General features: G+C 32.5%; 1 protein-coding gene across 5 annotated transcripts in view; it reads left to right on the top strand.

The window, feature by feature from the left end:
* LOC128675607 (uncharacterized) overlaps positions 1-22087 on the top strand; it is a 135305-nt gene that overhangs the window by 108247 nt on the left and 4971 nt on the right. For all 5 annotated transcript variants that reach the window (XM_053755128.2, XM_053755139.2, XM_053755133.2 and 2 more), the window contains 3 exons: positions 18517-18662; positions 19680-19791; positions 20602-20721. In XM_053755128.2, the coding sequence (XP_053611103.1) occupies positions 18517-18662; positions 19680-19791; positions 20602-20721 (378 nt within the window). The remainder of the gene's footprint in view (positions 1-18516; positions 18663-19679; positions 19792-20601; positions 20722-22087) is intronic.

Raw genomic sequence — 22087 nt, 5'->3', positions numbered from 1 at the left:
AGAATAATGTAATATCTATATGATTTAAAAGTGAGAGTAATGTAATTGTAGATTCGAAAGAGAAAGATATATCAATGAATCTTTTGTCTTTAAAATGGAAAACGAATGCATTATTCAGAATCTAAATTGTTGCCAGTGTGCTCTGAATGTTTAACATTTAAATTAATGCTTTCTAACGTGTATAATTAAGTTCAGCATCTAGATTTGTTCTGTAAATACATTATGTATTATTAAAATACAATATAATTACGTGTGTTATTGTACTGTGATATTTTAGTGTTGTAAAAGCCTTTTGACTGAAAACAACTACTTCCTATACGACAATTTCCTAAGACGTCTATTGAAAACTAGACAATTTCCAAAACAAGTGATCTTAGTTAAACTTTTATGTATGGTGTTGTTTGGATGAGTGTGTGAAAAAATACAGGGTAGTTTTTTTAAATACCAGTCAGATTTTCACACCAATTTTGGATGTCGAAATAGAGCGATAAAACAATAGAAAAAGTAGCCAAAGAGTAACAAATTTTGTTTGTTCACATACAAATTGAATGATCAGCTGATCGGACTTGTATGGAAAGACAAGAATTTATTATCTTTTTTCATAATATATTATTTGAAAACCGTATCCATTCTTCCATATATTATAAATTTGAAAATGCGTTTACTTTTGTATCCTTCTTCCACATCAAAACTGAGTAAGTAATTAATATGACTTTTTTATCTGGGTACATTTGGAAGGGCTCCGCCCTTCGACACAGGCTACTTTTTATCGCGAGTTACTATAGAAGTTGAGGTGGTATTTAAAATGGCACCTATGTATATAAAACAAAACATATATATATATATATATATATATATATATATATATATATATATATATATATATATATATATATATATATGTTTTGTTTTAATAAAATAAATAGACAAGAAACTGTAGCTTAATTCTACGTCATGGAGTAGATTTAAGTCCTTGTTTTTGCTTGACCGTTGTCAATCGTGCGCTGTTAATATTTTGTATATTATATATATATATACAACGTATTGACAACGGTCAAGCAAAATTAAGGACTTAAATCTACTCCATAACGTAGAATTAAGCTACAGTTTCTTATCTATTTTAACTTTAATTTTAACCGCCGCGGATTAGATAAATGAGCGGACTTTGTTGTGCGCAGGTTAAAGTCAACGTCAAAGTAGACTGGTGCAACTGAGGCTAAAAACAATAAATACATTGATGGATGCAGTCGGTGATGTCACGTCGAGGTCGCCCTGGTAACCTGGTGCATCTATAATTAATATATGCTGTTAATATATACTGTTAGCGATACCGTTGATAAATAGAAGATTATACATTATATATCATTTAATCATTCGTTTGGTTTAAGTGCTATTTGGTAAAAACCACGACATAATTTGACACATGCCTACATATGCCTGTTTTTTGTGCATAATTACTAAAACAAATTGATCGATTATATTATAAAACGTTAAAACCTTAAATGGTAAACCATATTGTTTACGCTCCTTTTAAAATTAAAACAATTAAAAATTAAAAATCTTATAATACACTTCTACAACCACTTTATGAAAATAATATCTGCAATAATTATAAAATTTAAATACAGTGAATTGTAAGTAAATTTAATTTTTTACATGTGAAATTATGTTATCCATTAATTTAGTTTTTGCAGACTTAGTGACCTTTGTCTCTTGACCTATGTTCCAAATGGTATATTTAAAGTAATAAAACTCACAGTTGTATTATTATAAGTTTTGTTAACTTATACACATACCTATTTGAATTCGTGCACATCAAAATTATAAAATAAATTATTTTTATTATTTTATTTATTTTTTCTGATTTTAAATTTAGATGACAATCAATCAATCAATTTAGGAACTTTGTTCTTGTCGGTGGAGCATTTTTCATCTTATTTTAGATGACAATGAAGACAACATTATAAATCGGTTTAAAAATGTTATATCCAAAAGAAAAGTAAGTGTATTTTTATTATGCGATAAATTAAAGAAAGATTGAGGTGTATAATTTATGCTTTAACTCGAGCGAAGTCGGCACGGGTTACTAGTAACTTACATACTTATTCCAAAATTTTTTGGGTCAGAAGTTAAAAAAAACAAGTCTCCAAGAATCCAGCGTTCCACTTATCATCAAAACCCATCGATTCCAGTTTATTGCGGCCTTGGAGACGACTTGTTTCACTTGACACATGCCGTACAGTAAACCACAGGTTAATTAGCATAATGCCAGTCTAAAATACTCTTTATTATAACCATTTAAGGTAGAATCAATAAGCAAGTTACGGATTATATGTGATTGTATAAAAGTATAAGCGATTAATAAATTTAGATATGAATTGAGGAAAATAAATATTTTAGGAATTTTAATTGTTATTGACATACCGTAGGGCGCAAAAGTGTTGATTTTAAACAAAAAATTTAAAATTTTGCTGTTTAAATTTTTAATGATGCAGTGACATTAGTTTATTAATAAGAAAAAATAAAGATAAATGAATTTATGTTACAAATGAGTTGTAGAGGTATGTCAGTAAAATAATTTTCAAATAAATCAGCTATTTCTATTTTCCCAGTCGTTTTTATTATTATTAATGCTTTCCTTAACTACGAATTTACCAGGTTCTTTTTTAATAACATTCCAAATTATTAAAATCACAGCTCAAAGTTTGTTTTTTTTTGTAATATTTTTATCGCACATAATTTCTAAAAAACACATTAAGAAATAATCCACAATAGTACTACACTTAACCCAGTATAGTGTTGATACCCTGAAGATTTTGTTGAGATTATTACACGAACACAAACGCGATGAATTACAAGGCTACATCATGTCCTTAGTAATTAATTCAACCTCAAACTCACGGTTAATATGTGAATTGGTTTTTTTACATATATTGTGTTCATTGTACATTTACATTTACTAAAATTGTTTCTCTTAGAGTTAGCTCGTATTCTAATAGTCATAGCAATTCCTGTATTGTCGCAACTATGAGTGTGCGATTGTTATATTTTTTAGATCAGCGCATTTTTTGGCTAAATTAAGTAGAATTAATAATAAACTAACTTCTCATTTGAGAATAATGGCGTCGAATTATCATAGGGCTCATCTTTAGTTAAGGTTATTAAAGGGTATTCAAGTCTACTCATAGTAAACAAACTAGCAAGATGTATGTCCGTGTCATCAACTCTTATTTGTGTATTCATAAGTTTTTGTACAATCAGAAAACATCACGTGTTGAATTCATTGTATGTTTGTGTGACGGCAGCGTAAGGAATTACGTAATAAGCAAATATATTGGCCCTGTTTATTAGTTATGCATGGCCCTACCTATACTTTAAAGTAAGTAGGTACTGTAAAAACAAGCAGAATTTCCCAATAAGGTCAGAATCCTCATAAAAGTCATGAGACATGAGCACATTCATATGAAGAAGCGAATCAAAAAGTCAGAAATGCTTTATGAAGTATTATTTTTTGCATGATGTAGTCACAGTTGATTAACTTCGTTGACTGTTTTAGTCAACTTTGAACTCATTGTATTATAGAAAATTATAATACTTTCTACTAACATTATTTATCTATTGGCATAAATGATCTGTTAAGATATTTTTTTATTTTTCGCTAAGAAATAAAAGAAATTGGTGAAAATGTGTTGTTTGCGCTAGTGTGTGGCTAAAAGTGACTTAAAAACTTCAAAATGCACGTGAATTAAAATAAAAACAAATATAATTCAACAACAAAAGGTAACTCACGATTGATCAGGAAATGTAGAAAAGTTGTTGACCTATTGTACGACTATATTGGTTTAGATTCTATTATTAGAATTAGTTTCAAAGATAAAACTCGTATTAATGATTGACAACCCTCAATGAAGAGGGCACTGAAAGAAGAAGAAGAATTAGAATTAGGAGCATCATGAAAACCGATGCATAATGACTAGTGCGCTGACTTGCAAGTTGCAAAATTTGTAACTTGGATTGTATTTAAAAGTATGGTTCTTTACCTAGTATAATGATATCGTTCAACCGAATTCGGTCGTGGTGAAAAAATCAAGAATTTTGAAATCGCACGTTGAAAAATCGTTAAAAAAGAACTGCAATTTAATTTACACCTAGCTTTTTTGCCCCCGACTTCGCCCGCGTTAATTTTCCGGGATGAAAGTTTGAGTAGATAGAGCGTTAAATTAGTAGGATATATATATATATATATATATATATATATATATATATATTCCTTTCATCAGCACTTGATCACAATCATAATATGTTTCAGTATACCTTTTGACCGTGTACTTTATTGTGTACTTACATTGTTATATTACTGATAAAAAATTATACATAAATTCATATTTAAAAAAAGGTAAGCCCTTCTGGCATAATAGGGACGTAGCTTTGGTAAACATCATTTAATTTAGAATATGACGTGAAAAAGTGCCTGTGAAGGCCTAATTTCTGAATAAATTATTTGATTTTGATTTTGGATTTAATTCCTGACTTTAATAATTATATAAATGTAATTTTATTGATAAAAGAGTATACGAAGTTTACGTTTTTTAACATAATATTACTGGTAACCTAGATTTACGAGAACTCACGAATTGGCCTCAAACACGTAACATAAATAGCGGATAAAAGATTATAAACATTGCTGTTTAAATTAATTACAACTTTATAGCCACGTGTTGGGTTAAATAACATTATTCAAGGTAAGGTACAGTTAACAGCACGTCAATGTAGCTAAATTATTGAAAGTACGCCCGTCATGGTGTTGCATAGAGATTCAAAGTGATTGGAAATGCACTTGACCGTAGTCCATTGCAAATTTAACTTAGTAACTTGTGCGGTCGACTGTAATACTTTTTCATCATAACTTACCTATTTCCGTTTTTTGTGTTTTCCTTTTGAATAAATTCTATATATATGTAATATTTCTACTATATATATGTATTAGAGGTCCCGGGTTCGAGCCCCGGTCGGGTCATGATGGAAAATGATCTTTTTCTGATTGGCCCGGGTCTTGGATGTTTATCTATATATGTATTTGTTATAAAATACAGTATAGTTGAGTACTAACTCACCCATAACACAAGTCTAGAACTTACTTTGGGGCTTGCTCAATCTGTGTGATTTGTCCTAATATATTTATTTATTTATTCTACATATATTATTAAGTGTACAAAACACCAAAGCTACCTTCTGGTTCCGTTATACAATAATAAACAATATAAATATAACAAATGAGTCAATTTACGGTCTAATGTCATAAATCTTCTCAGTTTTATAGTTTGGGCACAATAGTCCCCATGGTACTGTAACACCTACACGTTTTCTTTAACGTAAATTAAAATTGGTTTCTGTGCAGTATTTTTACGATTTCCTAAAATGTACATAATAAATCACATTTCATAACCCGCGGTAGTCTGTGTTCGACCTCGGGTGCCTAACTATATCTATTCCAAATTTCATCAAAATTGGCCCAATGGTTTAACTGTGAAAGTTCATACTTTCACAGTTGACAGACTCGATAATTGTAGTGTGTGATTAACAAAAATACCAAATAATAGAGTTAATTTAATATGATAAGGAAATAGTAAATTATATGGTTTACTAGTTGTGTCCCGGGGCTTCGCTCGCTTATGTTCGGGATAAAAATTACCCTATGTATTTGTTCATTAATAATATTAATAGGATTTATAGAAGTTATTATAATACTGTAGTGAATGAATGAGATATGGCAACAATTTTAGCGTTGAAACTTGTTTTCTTTCGATGTGGCAATAATATTGCAATTTTTATTTGATATTTTTATTGAATATGTGCTATAGATTATTATAGTCTACAATAATAAGAAATACTATATTATTTTTATGTCGTTGCATGAAAATGACTTTTGACCTATGTTATCTGACCTTTAGCTAAAATATAAAATCGATATCCAGAAGTGTAGAATGAAAATTATTTTTATCAAAAAGTTTTTAGTTCGGTGTTTGTAATTTTTTTTATTTTATTATATATAAAAATACAAATAACCTCTAAGCTCGATGTGAATTTGTGATAGACCATGCACATATCTCGTAACAATCTGAACTTACCGTTATAAAAAAACGGTTGTCACGGCGTTTTAACGTGTTAGTTAACTCCGTGGTTAGACGAGGCAACAGTTAACGATTTAACCCGCCAATCAGTTAATTGTTAGTAGTTACTTTTTATGTGCAACGATGCGTTTTTAGTTAATTTTTAGGGGCTATGTGACCTCGTTTTGTTAATTGAATTATGATTTGATGAACATCAATCAGATAACAAGCTTGTTTGAGTGGTTCTATGTTCGATTCCTACATTTAAACTTCTTGTCAAATCTTAAAGTCTTAAATCTTTCTGACAGATAGAGACCAACAGGGAGATTTAAGGCGCTATCTCGCAGCACACTAGCGCCACCATAGACCATGTTTTTATCAATTTATTTTTAATTTTCTTAACAAAAACAAAATATATATATTAAACAGATTATGACATAGTAGAAAATATTATAGTTTTCTATATTACTTACTGTGACCACATTCACAGTAACTAAACGGATTTTGGTGGCCACCTATTTCGATTCGAAGCGGTGGTGGTGTAATGGTTAAGACGCCCGCCTATGGATCGAAAGGTCCCAGGTTCGAATCCTACTCGTGCCACATGAGTTTGTATACCAATCCGACTCATGTATAGTAGTTTTCATCGACCACCACTTGCTTCCGGTGAAGGAAAACATCGCGAGGAAACCTGCACACTGGTTGATTATGAACTTGTGTGTAAAATGGAGAAGGCAATGGCTAACCACTCCATTAATAATGCCAAGAAAGTTGTGTGTATTTCATTCCACGTAATGACCACGTCCCTCAGCCATGAGGAATACGAGTATGAAGATGAAGAATTTCGATTTAGTCAACTGGGACTACATAGTTTAATTCTTTATCTATGTGGCATATACTGTTAAAATATCTTTTTTCTAAGAAATAAAAGAAATTGATAGAGCACCTTAAATACAAACAGAGCACCTTAAATTGATTTGTCATGACATTTCTTATTTGCAGTGGTCGTTCCGAAATTATAGTTGGTAATGAAATATTGATCTTTGGTCCTGTTATTACTGTATATTGTTCGTGGCAAAGCATATGGAGTTCAAACCATCGCAGCAGACTGATAATAACTTTGTTACATAATGAACACGTAGCTACCTACATAATAATTATCACGTTACATTATTACAGTTTAAATATTACAAATACTAACTTAGTAGTAGAGAAACTGAATTCGTTTCGAGGGTTACAAAGTATTTAGACCTTGGTGTTTAAAAAACAAAATTTAAAACTGAAAACAAATCTTTTAGGTTTTTGCTGATGCCAACGCTCTAAATAAGTATTTAAAAGGTTGGTATAATCCACTTTGATCACCAAGGTAAAAATTCCACACAAGTAAAAAAAAAATTTGTTTCCCCTAATCACCTGCGATAACTATAAAAACTATACTGTTGAAACTTGGTATAGTTGTATTCTGCGAACCGCATTAAGATTTTAAACTTTTATGTGAATTTTATGTGTATATGATTTTGTATTTTATTTTTTAATTTCTTCCTTCTTGACAGAACCATAATTTCGGGTAAAATAAAGCTGGTTCCTTTATGTTGTTTTCTTGACTTTTTCTTTTAATATTGGCCGCTTTTATTTTTTTTTTTTATTAAAAATATTTTTAGATAATCTGTCATTCTGTCCCTAAATAAATTGTAATCATTATTGAGACCTCTATTATTGGGTTCTTTTTCATTTCTTTGACGCTTGTCTTGTTATTATCTTCCCCCATATACGCACGAGGTCTTTGACGTTCTTTTTTTATCCGCCTTGGCTTTTCGTTAGGCTTTTCTTCCTTTAATTATCGGGAACTACAAGCAGCAGTCTAAACACGGATTCTGATGGAGGCCGAAGGTTTAAAGGTAAGCCAGTCTTTTGTATACTGTAGTCGGTTTTGTCAGTCTCCCTTTTAATGATGTAACTATTTACACGTCACACCAGTTTTTTTTTATTAATTCTACAAATTTTTAATTAGTGTGTTTGTTCACAGCGTGTTATTAGATTGTACCTATAAACACTGTTGGAAAGGTAATTTTAATCCCAAAGTTCTCCCGGTTAGTTAACGTGTGTGTGTGTGTGGTAAAATTTTAGCCCAATGCCTGAATAAATATGCTTCAAAATCGAGTTGCAAGATTTCTCCCACACATAAACATACAGGTACATTTCAGGCGTAAAAGCTTGTAAAACATATATTGAATTCGAGTTAGAGCAATTTATTTGAGTTTATAACATTATTGACAGTCTTTCGATTAAAAAAAAATACTATTTTATGGTTAAATGAATAAGAATACTATTCATTTGTAGGTTTAGATATAAGTACGCCTTTTCTATATTTCTATGGTGCACTAAAGAGTATTGTTTGTATTGTATTGTAGGTATCGCAAGATGTGTGTAAGAATTTACCACTACGTTTGAACCTGCACATAAAATAATTTTGCAAAACAGGATGTTATAAAACAAAAATAAACGAAAATACAATCTGATATAACTTCAAAGAGATACACATGAAAAACTTGTAATTAAATGCATTACGTAATTACTGAAAAACAATAGTTAAAATCTAGGACAATTGTTGTCCACCAGAATGGTAATCGCGCGCTCACACGTTTTTGTGGTCACCGTATTTACGGTGCAAATAAGCAAAGAGATTTTTTATAAAGATTTTAATTTATTTGTAATTTTATTTAATTAGTTTTTAATTTACATGTCATATTTTTAATTAAAACGTGTCAGTCATATTATTTTAATTTAATTATATTATCTTACGTATATTTCAGTAAATTAGATAGATTATCGTTATCTAGTCCTTCTGACGTCAACCAGATGTGCTGTTGTTACCTTATCAGCTTTGGAGGCTTTTTTATCCTTTACTCGCCCCCTATAACACCCGCGGGAGGATTTGGAGTGGCCCTATTGTAGGGCGGGAACCACCCTCCACACATATTTAACGATCGTCTACTGTTACTCAAATAAAATCATATCACATGAAGTTTATCGTATATATATATATATCTTTTTCTTGCATTCACCAATGTGTATTTTTCTTTTACGAAGAAATTTCTATAGAAATAACTAGCATCTTTTTAATTTCATTTATGTAAGTTTTACATATACATATTTATATGTACATAGTCATGTTGTGTACATAAATATATAAATAAAAGTGCAGAGATCAATATTTTTTTTTCTATTTCACGTGAAACGCAATATCTTCTCATTTCGTAATTTAACTTACACATGTGGAAGACAAATATTTACGCAGATGTTCCGCCTAAAAGTGTTTTGCGATTGCTTAAAGTTGGTATAGCATCATAGTAACTAAGTTAAAACACAGATAGGTATATTTTAGATCTATTTTCAGTACTTTCCTTTGGTGCAATAAAGATGTCGTTTTGTACATAATAGTATGTACTTACATCAAATTATTATAGATTAATTTTAAGGGAAGTTTTCTGGACGACAATGTAATGAAACTTGCATTCAATGAGTGACAAAAAAATCATGTCCCTGCAGTAAACCGTTGCGGAGATCCCGAATGCATCATCAGGTCACGCATGTCTTAATAAAGTATTGTCATTTAAACTAAACGTGTGTGCAAAATTTCGGCTCAATCGGTTGAAAGATAGCTTCGAAATTGAGTTGCCAGATTTCACCCGAACATGTGCAAGTTAATAAAAGCTTGTATTAATTGATTAATTAATTAAATAATATTATATTTATCAATACATAATATTTATCTCACTTAAAGTTTTCGATGCTAGCTATTATTATCGCGATTGTTTTGGGTTAGCGTTTCAATTTTTGTTTTAAATTCAGTCCACGTTCTTATTATCTGTTTCACGCGTTATAATTGGCGATGATACTCGTATATAGAATATCAGCTGTGTGTATAAGTGTGTTTGCTTCGCATACATTCCTAAATTATGTGGGCTGAATAACGGAGGCACCAAATTTTATATGAAGCCATTTAGAAAACCATAAACCATACTGATATTTTTGTTATCTTGATGGTTATCTATATAATACTTCAGAATTTCGATGATATTTTGTGGACTCGTAGAATATAATGCAGAACAGTGCAGAAGAATATATTTTATAACTTGAAATACGTTCCTATGATAAATATTTTCGTTATTCGTATCCTATCAGTCTGGTTGTTACGCTTGCACATCGAAATACCTCATAGATAAAAGAAATAATGAAATACCTGGACTGATTTTGATGAAATTTCGGGCGAATATAGTCCAAAGTCAAACATTTGTTTATTTATTCTCCATAACTAATTATATTCTCACATGTTTATACTCGATACAATATGATATAAATTGCAAACTTTGTAATAGAACACAGAGCAATTGGAAGATGTCTATCTTGTTTACAATCACATTCAGATTTAGCTAGTTTTTATAATCCGGGTTTTAATTTTTATAATAGGGATGAATATTTGTAGGAAAAAAACACAATATCCTTCCTGCTGCGGGCGGAGTCGCGGGTAACAACTAGTTTCTTAAATCAATTGCAAGTGGAATTCAAACGCTAACCTTGGAATCAAAACCTCGAAAATTTCGATTTTCAATAAAAATGTAATTTGGAATCCAGGTTTATTTGGTGCAGTCAAAAGTCTAATAAATCAATTAAATTAATTAATTAATTATGTAATATTATTATTATTTTTAGAAATTAAATTGAGACTGCGTTTCAGTATATTTTTTTATTATTTAAAAACTTTATTGAACAAAATTACGAAAGTTATTGGATACAAATGGCGGACACCATACAATTATTCAATCAATTGTTATGCAGTCCAAGAATACGTTTCGCATATTTAAAATCCGATCAATACAATTCAGGACTGTCCTGGGCCCATGTCTGGCAAGCTATTGTCTGCCACAATAGCTCGGCCTCGGTTGTATTGGTGCCCATTGTACCTTAAATATACATGAAAACTTGGAATATTGAATATTGGGGCGTCACCCTGAAGCTTTGATGGTTTGTGAACGAAAAAATTGGCCGCCGTCATTGACATGCAATTTTTTTTCTAGGAATTAAATGTACTTATAGTTATCTAAAATCAATTTATTAATGAAGTTTCACACTACTTCCTAAATCTAAATCCTCCTCCTCTAAATCCGCTATCAAACTCGTCTATTGTTACGGCTTTGGGCTCTGTCTACCCCGTAATAAATGAAGACGTGATATCTATGACATAAACTTGCAAGGTCAATTTCGGTGATGAACTAATCTATTACGATACAGTAATCGCTATTAATATGGATGTCGTTACCTCATCTTAAAGAATATCTATCTAGTAGAGCTAATAGTGTAATTCCACATACTAATTTTATAAATGCGAAAGTCTGTCTGTCTATCTATCTGTCTATAATAGGGGGGTGAAAGTTAAATTCACGCGGGCGAAGCCGCGTGCAAAAGCTAGCAATCGTAGATATATTTCGTCAAAATAGGTACATCATACAATATGCTGTGTAACAATTGTCTTCGTATTTTAACGACTTGTCGCGTTTCAGACTCAAGACATTCTATTTTATATTCAAGACATTCTATGGTAATAGCATAGTATGTATGGCACCGAAAATTTACAACAAAATTTCAAATCAATATAAAAGCTTAAATTTAAATCTATTTAAAAAGCACCTCAAGTCTTTATTAACTGATAAATGTTATTATACTTTAAATGATTTCTTTAATGATAGACTCGGATAGAATTTAGGGCTAGTATAAGTACATTATAATTCTTTTTTTTGTTTTGGATTTGTAGTGGATAGCATGCTCCTCTTTATTTAATTATATTTGCATACCTATATTCGGTAAAACGTGTAGGTCTAATTCATTTTGACTATTTGTACTCATGTTTTTGGCAAATAAATGTTTCTTTCTTTCTTTTACATTTAATTACAGCACAATAAAACGTGTTATTTTATAAAACATGTATATGATCCTCGTTATATAAATTTTGTTCTAAAAACGCGTAAAGTAGTTTTGGCAGTCCACTGTCAAAATAATTAGATACCAGGTAATCTGAGAGTGTATGAATATATCCTGAAGTGGGCTCTAAAGAAGCTTTTTACCACCTCCCAGCCAATGTCATAATTTTTGCTAAGAATAATAGTCCACATTAAAGTACCACGGATGTGGCGCTACTGTCGCTGCAAACAACAATGGACCCTATCGGTTATTGATAGTTCCTTATATTGTCACGTGCTTTCCGTAGCACGGTCGCCAGCAAAAGATGTTTGTGGTCTAGCGTTACCTAATATTTATGTGAATTAAGTTTTATTTTCAAATGGGTTAAAAATGTATTGTGGTCAATTCTCAGATCTTTAAGTTATCGTAGTTATCGATACACCGAACCAAATCATTTTAATTAAAATCTTGTATAAATTAATCGAATAACAATTCTGATCGATATGTGATTATTGATACACTGTCGATTGACGTTATAACGCTAATAGTGGAAATGTCTATTGGACTATCGATACTGATCATAGATCACCAAATAGAAAAAAAACTGATCGATAGTTACGTAAATAATTGCGTTTGTGCGTTACTATCTCTTGCACGCGTGAATCTTCCTCGGGAACAGTTATTTTTCTGGGATGAAAGATACCCTATGTCCTTCTCAAGACAATTGGTTGAGTAGATAAACCGTGAAAAGGCAACAAACAAACTTACTTACGCTTTTATACAATTCCCAGACAATTAAGTTAGGATGGGACTAAAAGCCTCCCTGACTAGTAAATCATCGACGTAGTAAACAACACAGGATGACTCAGACAGAAGAGAGAACACAGAACAACGGAACCCGATAGAACAAAAAAAAAAACTACCGAGTTTTCAAAAATTATATGTTTAGGGAAAAAAATTATTTTATAATTTATATGTCGCACCCAGACCAAACGCAAAAAAGAAACCATAGCGCGTTTTAGAAATTTCATAATGGAACAGCGCCATCTATTGGCAGACTTGATACAAACATTATATTTTGGTTGTGAATTAAATTACTAAAAGGGAAAACAACCGATTTCGTTCATACTTTCATTCTAATAATTTTAAAATTTTAAAATGCGTTTCTTTCTCTCTTTCGCGACAAAACTAAGCATTGTATTGAGGTGATGGTTGAGAGTAAGATAGGCAATTTCTTGTCGCAGGTGGAATCGCGGGCTGCAGCTTGTATTGTTACTAGCTGCAATCCGTGGTGTTTTAAACGCATAATTATTATTTATTTTTTTACTTTTTTATGCACAGTAGCGCCATCTACTTTATAAAGCGTTATTAATTATCGGGAAATATAATTGTACTTGGGAAAAATTACCACTTACCAAATTTAAAATTTGACGTGAAACGTTTGACGTGTTTACTGGGAATTTTGAAGGAAACATTATCGACATTAAAAATCAAATCGATTAAATATAATTATCTACCACATTAATAAACTTTCCAATATATTAATTCTGTCCAGGTGATATAAGTAGTGCAATCTGATGTTCATATTTATAATATGATTTTTTTATTTATTATTGTCATCATACCATACTAAATATCATACTAAATTTAGTGAGCTTGACATCAATAGCCTGATGGGACGCAAAGATGAGCGTTACAAGATCAAAAATACCTTTTCACTCTGATATATATTATATATATTATGAGATATTGAAAAATAAATTTTTTATCAAAGCATATAGATAGATAGATAAACTCTTTATTGCACCATTTACAAAGGAGTACAGTTACAACAAGATATTCAAACATAATGAGTGCAAAGGCAGACTTATCGCTAATGCAATTTCTTCCAGCCAACCGTAGGATGGAAAAAGACACAAGTGAACTAAGAGGGTGCAGTAAACTTAACAGTATTAAATAATTAGACAAAAAAATAAAATATAAAATAAAAATATATGGAAGAAATATATAAACATACAGACAAGTGTTGTTATAGAACAATGAATAAATATATAATAGATTAAATAAGACTAATATAATGAGACTTTACTTGCTTCCTAAAAGATCACAAGGTTTAACATATATAATTCACTGAAGCCTAGAAAATGCTACAATAAATAAAATCACGTTTAACATACATGAATGCTGAAACCATAACACTACTTTTCGGACAGTCGTGTAATGAAACTAAATGTGTAATTATTTCTTATACCTGAAATCCATTCAGTGTTTACTCTTAAACAAATTCGTTGATAAAACATTAAAGGCTGTTTAGTGTACTACAACTATCAGTAATATCTAGAATAAGACTTTGAGTTATATAAATACAGCTCACTCTAGTATAATCTACATTCTGGAAAGAATTATACAAAATAAAATTAAAGCAATTTTCCTCAGCAGTAGTCGTTAAGAAATATTATTTAACTAGCCGCGACTTCGTCAGCGTAGAATTATTTTATTGATTTATTTCCTTCTTTGAGAATTGTTTTGATTTTCATACAGGTATGCCATATTGTGTACACCGTAGTGATGTAAGAGATCTCCTAGGATATGTCTCAGTAAAGTCCATTGTCTAAGTTAGCCGAGTTTCACAACTATAGTTACTTAAACCGTTCCACTTTAAACGAGTGTGTTTGACAATGTTTGTTGTGTGTTGACGTAATAGGTACCGGCGGACGGGGCGTGATGATGCTCATTTGTTTTAGCTAAATTGCCCATTCGTTACGCTTGATGAAACTCCACGGACTGGGCAACAATAGCATTCCCATAAGGGTTGACGTCAGGAAGGCGGTCGGTCGTAAAACTATAGCGAAACAAATATGGAATGATGAATATATAGGAGTGCTGACGATCGTGCGAAGTGGAGACGAAAAAGTAGGAAAACGGGTCTTGGGCTCCGGCGCTCAATGGCTGAACGGAACAATCGGGAATATGCTCAGATGAAAAAGAGGGAAATGAAATTTCACAGACTGTATTCTCGAATGTTTTAGTACGAAAATAAGTGTCACAGATAATGCCCCAGTTATATTTAAAACAAGTGAGATTAGTCAGTCTAATTATCCTTGATACAGTCGTCAATTCGTTTTTTGGTCAACAAGATTCAGATCCCCTATTTGTCGACCACGACGTATCTTCACAGTGAACCTTGACACCAGTGTTGAGATGCGGAAAAATCCAAACCTATCACTGTCATTTTTAATTTTGAGTTTGAAGATAGGTCTTATTAACCACGTCATGAAATAAATATATCGGGACAAATCACACAGATGTAAGCTTCTAAATTAAATTAAAAAAAAAAAAACGTTTGCCCTTCCCACAGTCCTCCGCAGACACGTCGATATCTAGCACAACATATTATGTATTTTGCGTGCCCAATCTTGATGCACGTGCTTCCAGTTAGTTAAACCGTGGTTAACTTTAAACTGCAGATTACTATCGGCTGTATTCCTGAGAACAAAGGTTTATTCTTTATTATTCTGAACAGAAGTTTAATTAATTGTGGCCAATCTGAGCTAGTGAAATATAAAAATAAAATAATTCCAGTTTTGACTCTCTTGATCCTGGCACAAATTGTTTGTGATGATTCTTTTTTATTTTACCAAGAAATTTAATAAATTATTACTTGTTTGAGCTAATGAATTACTTATATCTGACATAATAGTTCCGATTTTGACTGTCCAAATCCAAGTAGAAAGGACAAATCCAAGAAGTTGTCTGATTAATTACTAACGGCTATGAAAACCGTTTAAAATGGAGATAAAATAATATAAAAGTGGACTCTGAGATTCGACGCCTCTTGGCTGAGGATAAAACCGGAAAAGCATACATATTAGTATGTCTACATAACATCTATCAGTGAGTATCCGATACTGTTGATCCAATAGTAATGGAACAATGTAAGCTGTCTTTGACATAAGCCAGCCGACATTGATCCATATGACGCAATAGGATAAATAGCCCGATCTATATGTAACATCTATCCTAGTTGTCCGTCTGTCACGACTTGACAATTACCATCGGATTACATGAGAATGAAGACAAAAACAGCACTCGTCAACAGCATTTCTTTGTGTCGAGGAATTGAAAAATCGTATGTCAAAAATTTTGACAAAAAGTGAGATTGTTCAAAATCAAAGCATTTATTTTCAAATTAGACCTTTACAGGGACTTTTTCACGTCATTTTAAACTATTACTAGCGGCCCGACCCGGCATCGCTCGGGTAAATCAATATAAAAGTATACACCTAAACATTCCTCAGGAATAACACTATCTATTTTGGTAAACTGCATGAAAATCCGTGCAGTATTTTTGAGTTTATCGCGAACAGACGCGACATAGGTCTTTGTTTCATAACAGGATAAGGATTATAGGATCTGCACCAGAAAAAGGCACTGCACATCAAAATTATGATGAATATAATAAAAAAAAAAGATGACCACCAATAATTTGATATATCTTATTAGAACACAACAAAAATAATTGTCTTGTTATAAACAAAATTAAGATTAAAAAGTCTAGACATAATATTGAAGGTCTTAAAAATAAACACCAAAAAATTCGAACCTTAATCAAAGTCATCGCAACCCGATATGAGCAAACATCAAATAATGGATACCTCAATATTTAAGCTAAATATTGCGTCGTTCGAAACCAAAAACAGAATAATATTTACATATACAGCTCAGTGGAATATTCCTGATTATATATTGGTAGTTTTTTTTACTAAAATGGACAGCGGTAACAACAGATACAGACAAGATTCCAAAGAATTTATAATTGAACTAAGATTTAAAAGGATGTTCAAGAAAATGTTTAGTAATCAATAGAGCATTTGTAGATTTATCATCGACATGCAAATAAGAAGAAGAAAGGCTAGTTTTCAAGTTATGGATTTTTTTTAAAATTAGGTATGGAGGTTTTATCCACTCAAAAATACATTTATGGAAAACTTGATAGCAAAGTCCGGTTAAATCCTTTTCTATTATATATAATATAAACTAGTGGCCCGTTCCAGCTTCTCTCGGGTAAAAACATTATAAATTATAAACCTCAGTAATCACACTATCTACTGATGAAAACCGCATGAATATCCGTGCAGTAAGTTTTTGTGTTTATTGCAAACAGACAGACAGACGCGATAGAGGACTTTGTTTTTATAATATTATGTAAGGATGTACTCATTTAACACATAGTGCATTGATCGAACACAACATAAGGTCACATTGCACAATAAAGGATGCCCCAGATTGGGATCTCGATTAGCAAATATTACATCCTGTGTATGAATTAAATGAGTTATCTGTGACGAGCGTTTCCTTAATAGCTTTTTCACCAATGTTTACCTTCTCGTATTCATGAAAGGGCGTAACAATTGTAATAAATATACGATTTGTCATATCTATACAGATAATAATGATTGAAACTTCTTGCTGAACAGTTAAAAATGATTTTAATGAAAGAAAACTTCACATTTGTCGTGCTATTCTCAGTCTAATCTTAGACAGAGGATCTCAGGCAATTTTATGTAACAAAAAGTCCAAATATCCTTTTCTAAATCCAAGACCTTAGTGGATGGACTTTTGATCGCGACTAAATCTAAAAGTCAACAAAAGAAATTGAAGACAAAATGTCATTGCTCATAATTGAACTAGTATTCGCGGGCGTACCTTTCAGAAAAAGGTACAAGTCATTACATTTCTTCCTAGTTTACTACGTTCCAAGACACAAAAGTCGTTCCCAATTCGCTTCTAAATCTTCGCACGCTCTAGATACTCTGCCCAAATTGATGACCATCTAAAAACCTGGTGGTTTCCAACCAATTCTACAAAACACTCTTACTTTCCAAGCCACGTATGCTACACAAGTAGAACATGAGCACAATGGATTCTAGGCGTGAATTAAGCCAAGTGTAACTGCAAATGATGATTTAATAGATCAGAAAGCACATTGTGAGGAATACGGTATTAGAAGTTCTATATCTATTGTGTCTTTAATGTGCTGTAGTATTGTGAATTTCTTTCAAGTTCAAGTTTACGGGAGATAATAAAAAGATTATTGTACTAACTACCGATTTATTGTTACTTACCATAGAACTGTATTTTTCATATACAATGAACATAGTAAGGAAGATAATATTCTTATTTCTTTTTGGATTTGTAGGTCAATCGAAAAGTACTGCAATGTATTTTATAAATCTAACGTTTTTAAATTGTTTTCCTTAATACAGAATCTATAATTCAGAGATTCATTCACATCTTTCGTCTCTTAAATCTGAAATATCTTAATCAAGCAGCAAATCGATATTTGACTCAATCCATTGTGAAAACAATAAAACACTTAAGACATCTTGAGGTTTTCATCGTTTCCCAAATGTTTTAACTCATACTAATTGTGGTCTACCTCTTACAGAGAAGCAGGAACGTGAGTCGCGGCAAGAAGTTCACCTTCCAGTCCACAGTGAGGCAGCTCGAGAGACGGAGACTCGCGGAGAAGCTGTCCAAGGAGGCGGACCTGAAGGAGCAGCAGCGAAGGACTGAGCTGGAAGCCATGCGGAGGTTCGTAGACTTCATAATTAGAAATCTTTAGTTCAACATGGGATAATGTATTGTGTATCTTCCTAAATAATTTCAGAGCGTATATCACACACATCACTTTTTGACGTTAAAAAATTATAAATAAATAAATAAATATATTAGGACAAATCACACAGATTGAGCTAGCCCCAAAGTAAGTTCGAGACTTGTGTTATGGGATACTAACTCAACGATACTATATTTTATAACAAATACATATATATATATAGATAAACATCCAAGACCCGGGCCAATCAGAAAAAGATCATTTTCCATCATGACCCGACCGAGGATCGAACCCGGGACCTCTCGGTTCAGAGGCAAGCACTTTACCACTGCGCCACCGAGGTCGTCAACTTTACTTACTTAAAACTAAGTCAATTACTTAAAACTAAGTCTGCTGCTGACTACCAAAGCGCAGGTGAAGAAAAAGCACAATATATTACACTGCAGACTATCACACGCGTCAATTAACCAAGTTTAGTCGTATACCTAAGTAGGTATATTTTATCTAAGTGATTATGTTTCCCGGGCTCTCATAACAAACGTGATGTAGTCTAATGATGATATTTGGTCTAGGAATAACGCTCCAAACCCTTATTCCTTTGTTGATTTATGTCACCTTATGCACCTGTCACTTTCGTCCAACAGTTTTCTTAACTTTGTGGCGGATTCGGCTTACATTGCTGGTTTTTCAATGCGGTAGATAAGAACTCAGACTAACTGCGGAACGTTCACGTATTCGCGTAGGCATGTGTCTGAGTTCAGCGACAGTGTGGAGCCTGGCATTATATGATATTTATAGTCTTTTAATTTTTTTTTATCTAGTTAAATATATTTAGTTTATCATTGTTATGTAAGTACTCGTACTGTTAACACTTTCAAGACCAAAAAAATTTTTGATTCCCAATGTTTTCTAAAAAAAAGTCTCTGTTCTTCTGTACAAGAACCCCCTTTAATATGCAATTAAGATTTCCAAAGTATTGTATATCTTTCTAGAGTGGAAGAAGAGTTCCAACGCAAGCGTGCGAGAGAGAAGGCGAACATCCGACAACAACTGCGGCTGGTCAGCGGAGCGTCCAGCACGCCCACCGCCACACACAATGGAAAGGTAACATTCCTCCTTCGTCTTCCTTTTTTTGTCTCACTCTCTCTCTTATAGAGTTTTCCCGGTTTATTGTACAGTCGCAAAGCGCCAAAGCGCCTGTGGTCCGCTTTCCTATTTGTAACAAAATTAGAATTTATCATAAATCTACTAAGGACAACATAAAAGTGGCTTACATCTTTCTCCATTTTCCCTTCTGCGAATGTATCGGCTGGCACCGTAACTGGTTGTCATAGTTCACACGGAACTCGAGCTCCTGCATAATATATAGCTGGCTAGAGATAGACCCTAGATCTAACGGGATCTGTTTACAAATGAATCTGACGGTATGCGTCTGAAGGCCTACTACGAAACATAAAACACGTAAGTACGTGTTACGTAGCAACGTGCTAAGTAGCACGTTGCTAACGTCCACTTCTTTTTCACATATCGTGTGCGCATCGTGTAAAAAAAAAAAGTTTATATAAGCGTTATGTTTCATAGCCTTATAATTTGGTTCGAAAATATTTCCTTCTGAAAGGTAATTTCAAAACTAGTAAGTATATTACCTATAAGTATATACCTTCAGATATCCAAAACATTTTTATTGAAAATTGAGTTTTTAAATGAATTCCTAAAGTCCATTGTCCATATCAAAATGTCCGTTGTATCAAAAACTTCTATATTATCAAATTTCCACAGAATTAAATATCAAATGGATCTTTACTGCCAGTTACGTGTTTCTTACGTATTTCTTACGTACTATGAATGCTGCGTTTACCACATTATCAGATGTTAATATGTCTTATATTTCTAATGCGAATCCTTCCTTTTTAGGCCCGTGATGAGCCTGATGGTTCGTGCAGAGAATCTCCTGCTCCGGAGAGGACCAGGGACAGACAGCGACACAGCAACAGCGGATCTGAGATTAGCGGCAGAAGCAAGAGTACCACACCGGTGAGTTAATGCCGGCTACCATCGCCGAAATCAGACAGATGCCGATGCGAATGAATGAACAACGAGTAGTTTGTGTGACAGCTTTTAAAAATTCAGCGAACTGTTTTGCGATAATGTATAGCCAGCATGAAACTGGGCCACCATCGCGTTTTCTATCAATTTCTTTATTTTCATTTCATTCATTTGATTAATAAACCGAAAAACCGTTGGAGATTAGGTTTTTATCCCAATTATACGGCTGTGGGTTTGTTTCACCACTTTCTGATAAGATGTTAGATTGTAATCTGACAAATAAAACTAACTACTGGTAAAATCTGCCTGATGTGATTGTCCAGATCTATCTAACATTTCAAAGATATCTTTCATATAGACAGATCAGACACTTTATCAGGAAGCGGTGCTAAACGTTGTAATATTCTTTGTAAATGAATGAATAAATAAATAATAATAAAATGAGGCACAATATGATGGCAATGAGGAATATTCCATGAGAATCCGATCTTTTTAATTCGCGTGTATAATTTATAGACAAGATTACCACATCAAATGATTGATATACATTACAGCCATTAATTAGATAGTATTTTATGTGTTAATTTGATTCATACACAGTCGTGGCATGCCATGTTTGGGCATCTAATTGCAAATATAGATCTTCTACACGCATTTTGATAAATGCGAAGGAAGACACATTAATTATGTTGATGTAAATAGATGATATTTATTGCGTTCGTTATGAAGTAGGCTAAGTGGTATATATCCTGAGTTAAATTAATAAATTCAATTTTTTCACAAATTTAAGTATTGATACTTGCTGTTAAGTTGGATTGTATTGCGGCTTCTTTTGAAGCCCAGCCATTGAAAAAAAATTGGCTCATGCGCCAAACGTCTCTTTCGCAACTTGTCGCTTGGTCGCAAAATGTCTCTTTCGCAAAATGTCTCTTTCGCAAAATGTCTCTTTCGTAAAATGTCTCTTTCGCAAAATGTCTCTTTCGCAAAATGTCTCTTTCGCAAAATGTCTCTTTCGCAAAATGTCTCTTTCGTAAAATGTCTCTTTCGCAAAATGTCTCTTTCGCAAAATGTCTCTTTCGCAAAATGTCTCTTTCGCAAAATGTCTCTTTCGTAAAATGTCTCTTTCGCAAAATGTCTCTTTCGCAAAATGTCGCTTAGTCGCAAAACGCCTCTTTCGCAGATTAACTCTTTCGCAGAATGTCTCTAAATAAATGTTTTTGCTTTGAATCGTCAAGTATTATTCTAATTCCCTGGCGCGACATTTTGCGAAAGAGACATTCTGCGAAAAAGACATTCTGAGAAAGAGACATTCGGCGAAAGAGATGTTTTGCGCATGAGCCAAAAATGATTATCA

Source organism: Plodia interpunctella, chromosome 2 (assembly GCF_027563975.2).
Source record: "Plodia interpunctella isolate USDA-ARS_2022_Savannah chromosome 2, ilPloInte3.2, whole genome shotgun sequence".
In the NCBI taxonomy this organism is placed as follows: domain Eukaryota; kingdom Metazoa; phylum Arthropoda; class Insecta; order Lepidoptera; family Pyralidae; genus Plodia; species Plodia interpunctella.
Note: the sequence above shows the minus strand (reverse complement) of the source record. Positions and strands in the feature narration are given on the sequence as shown.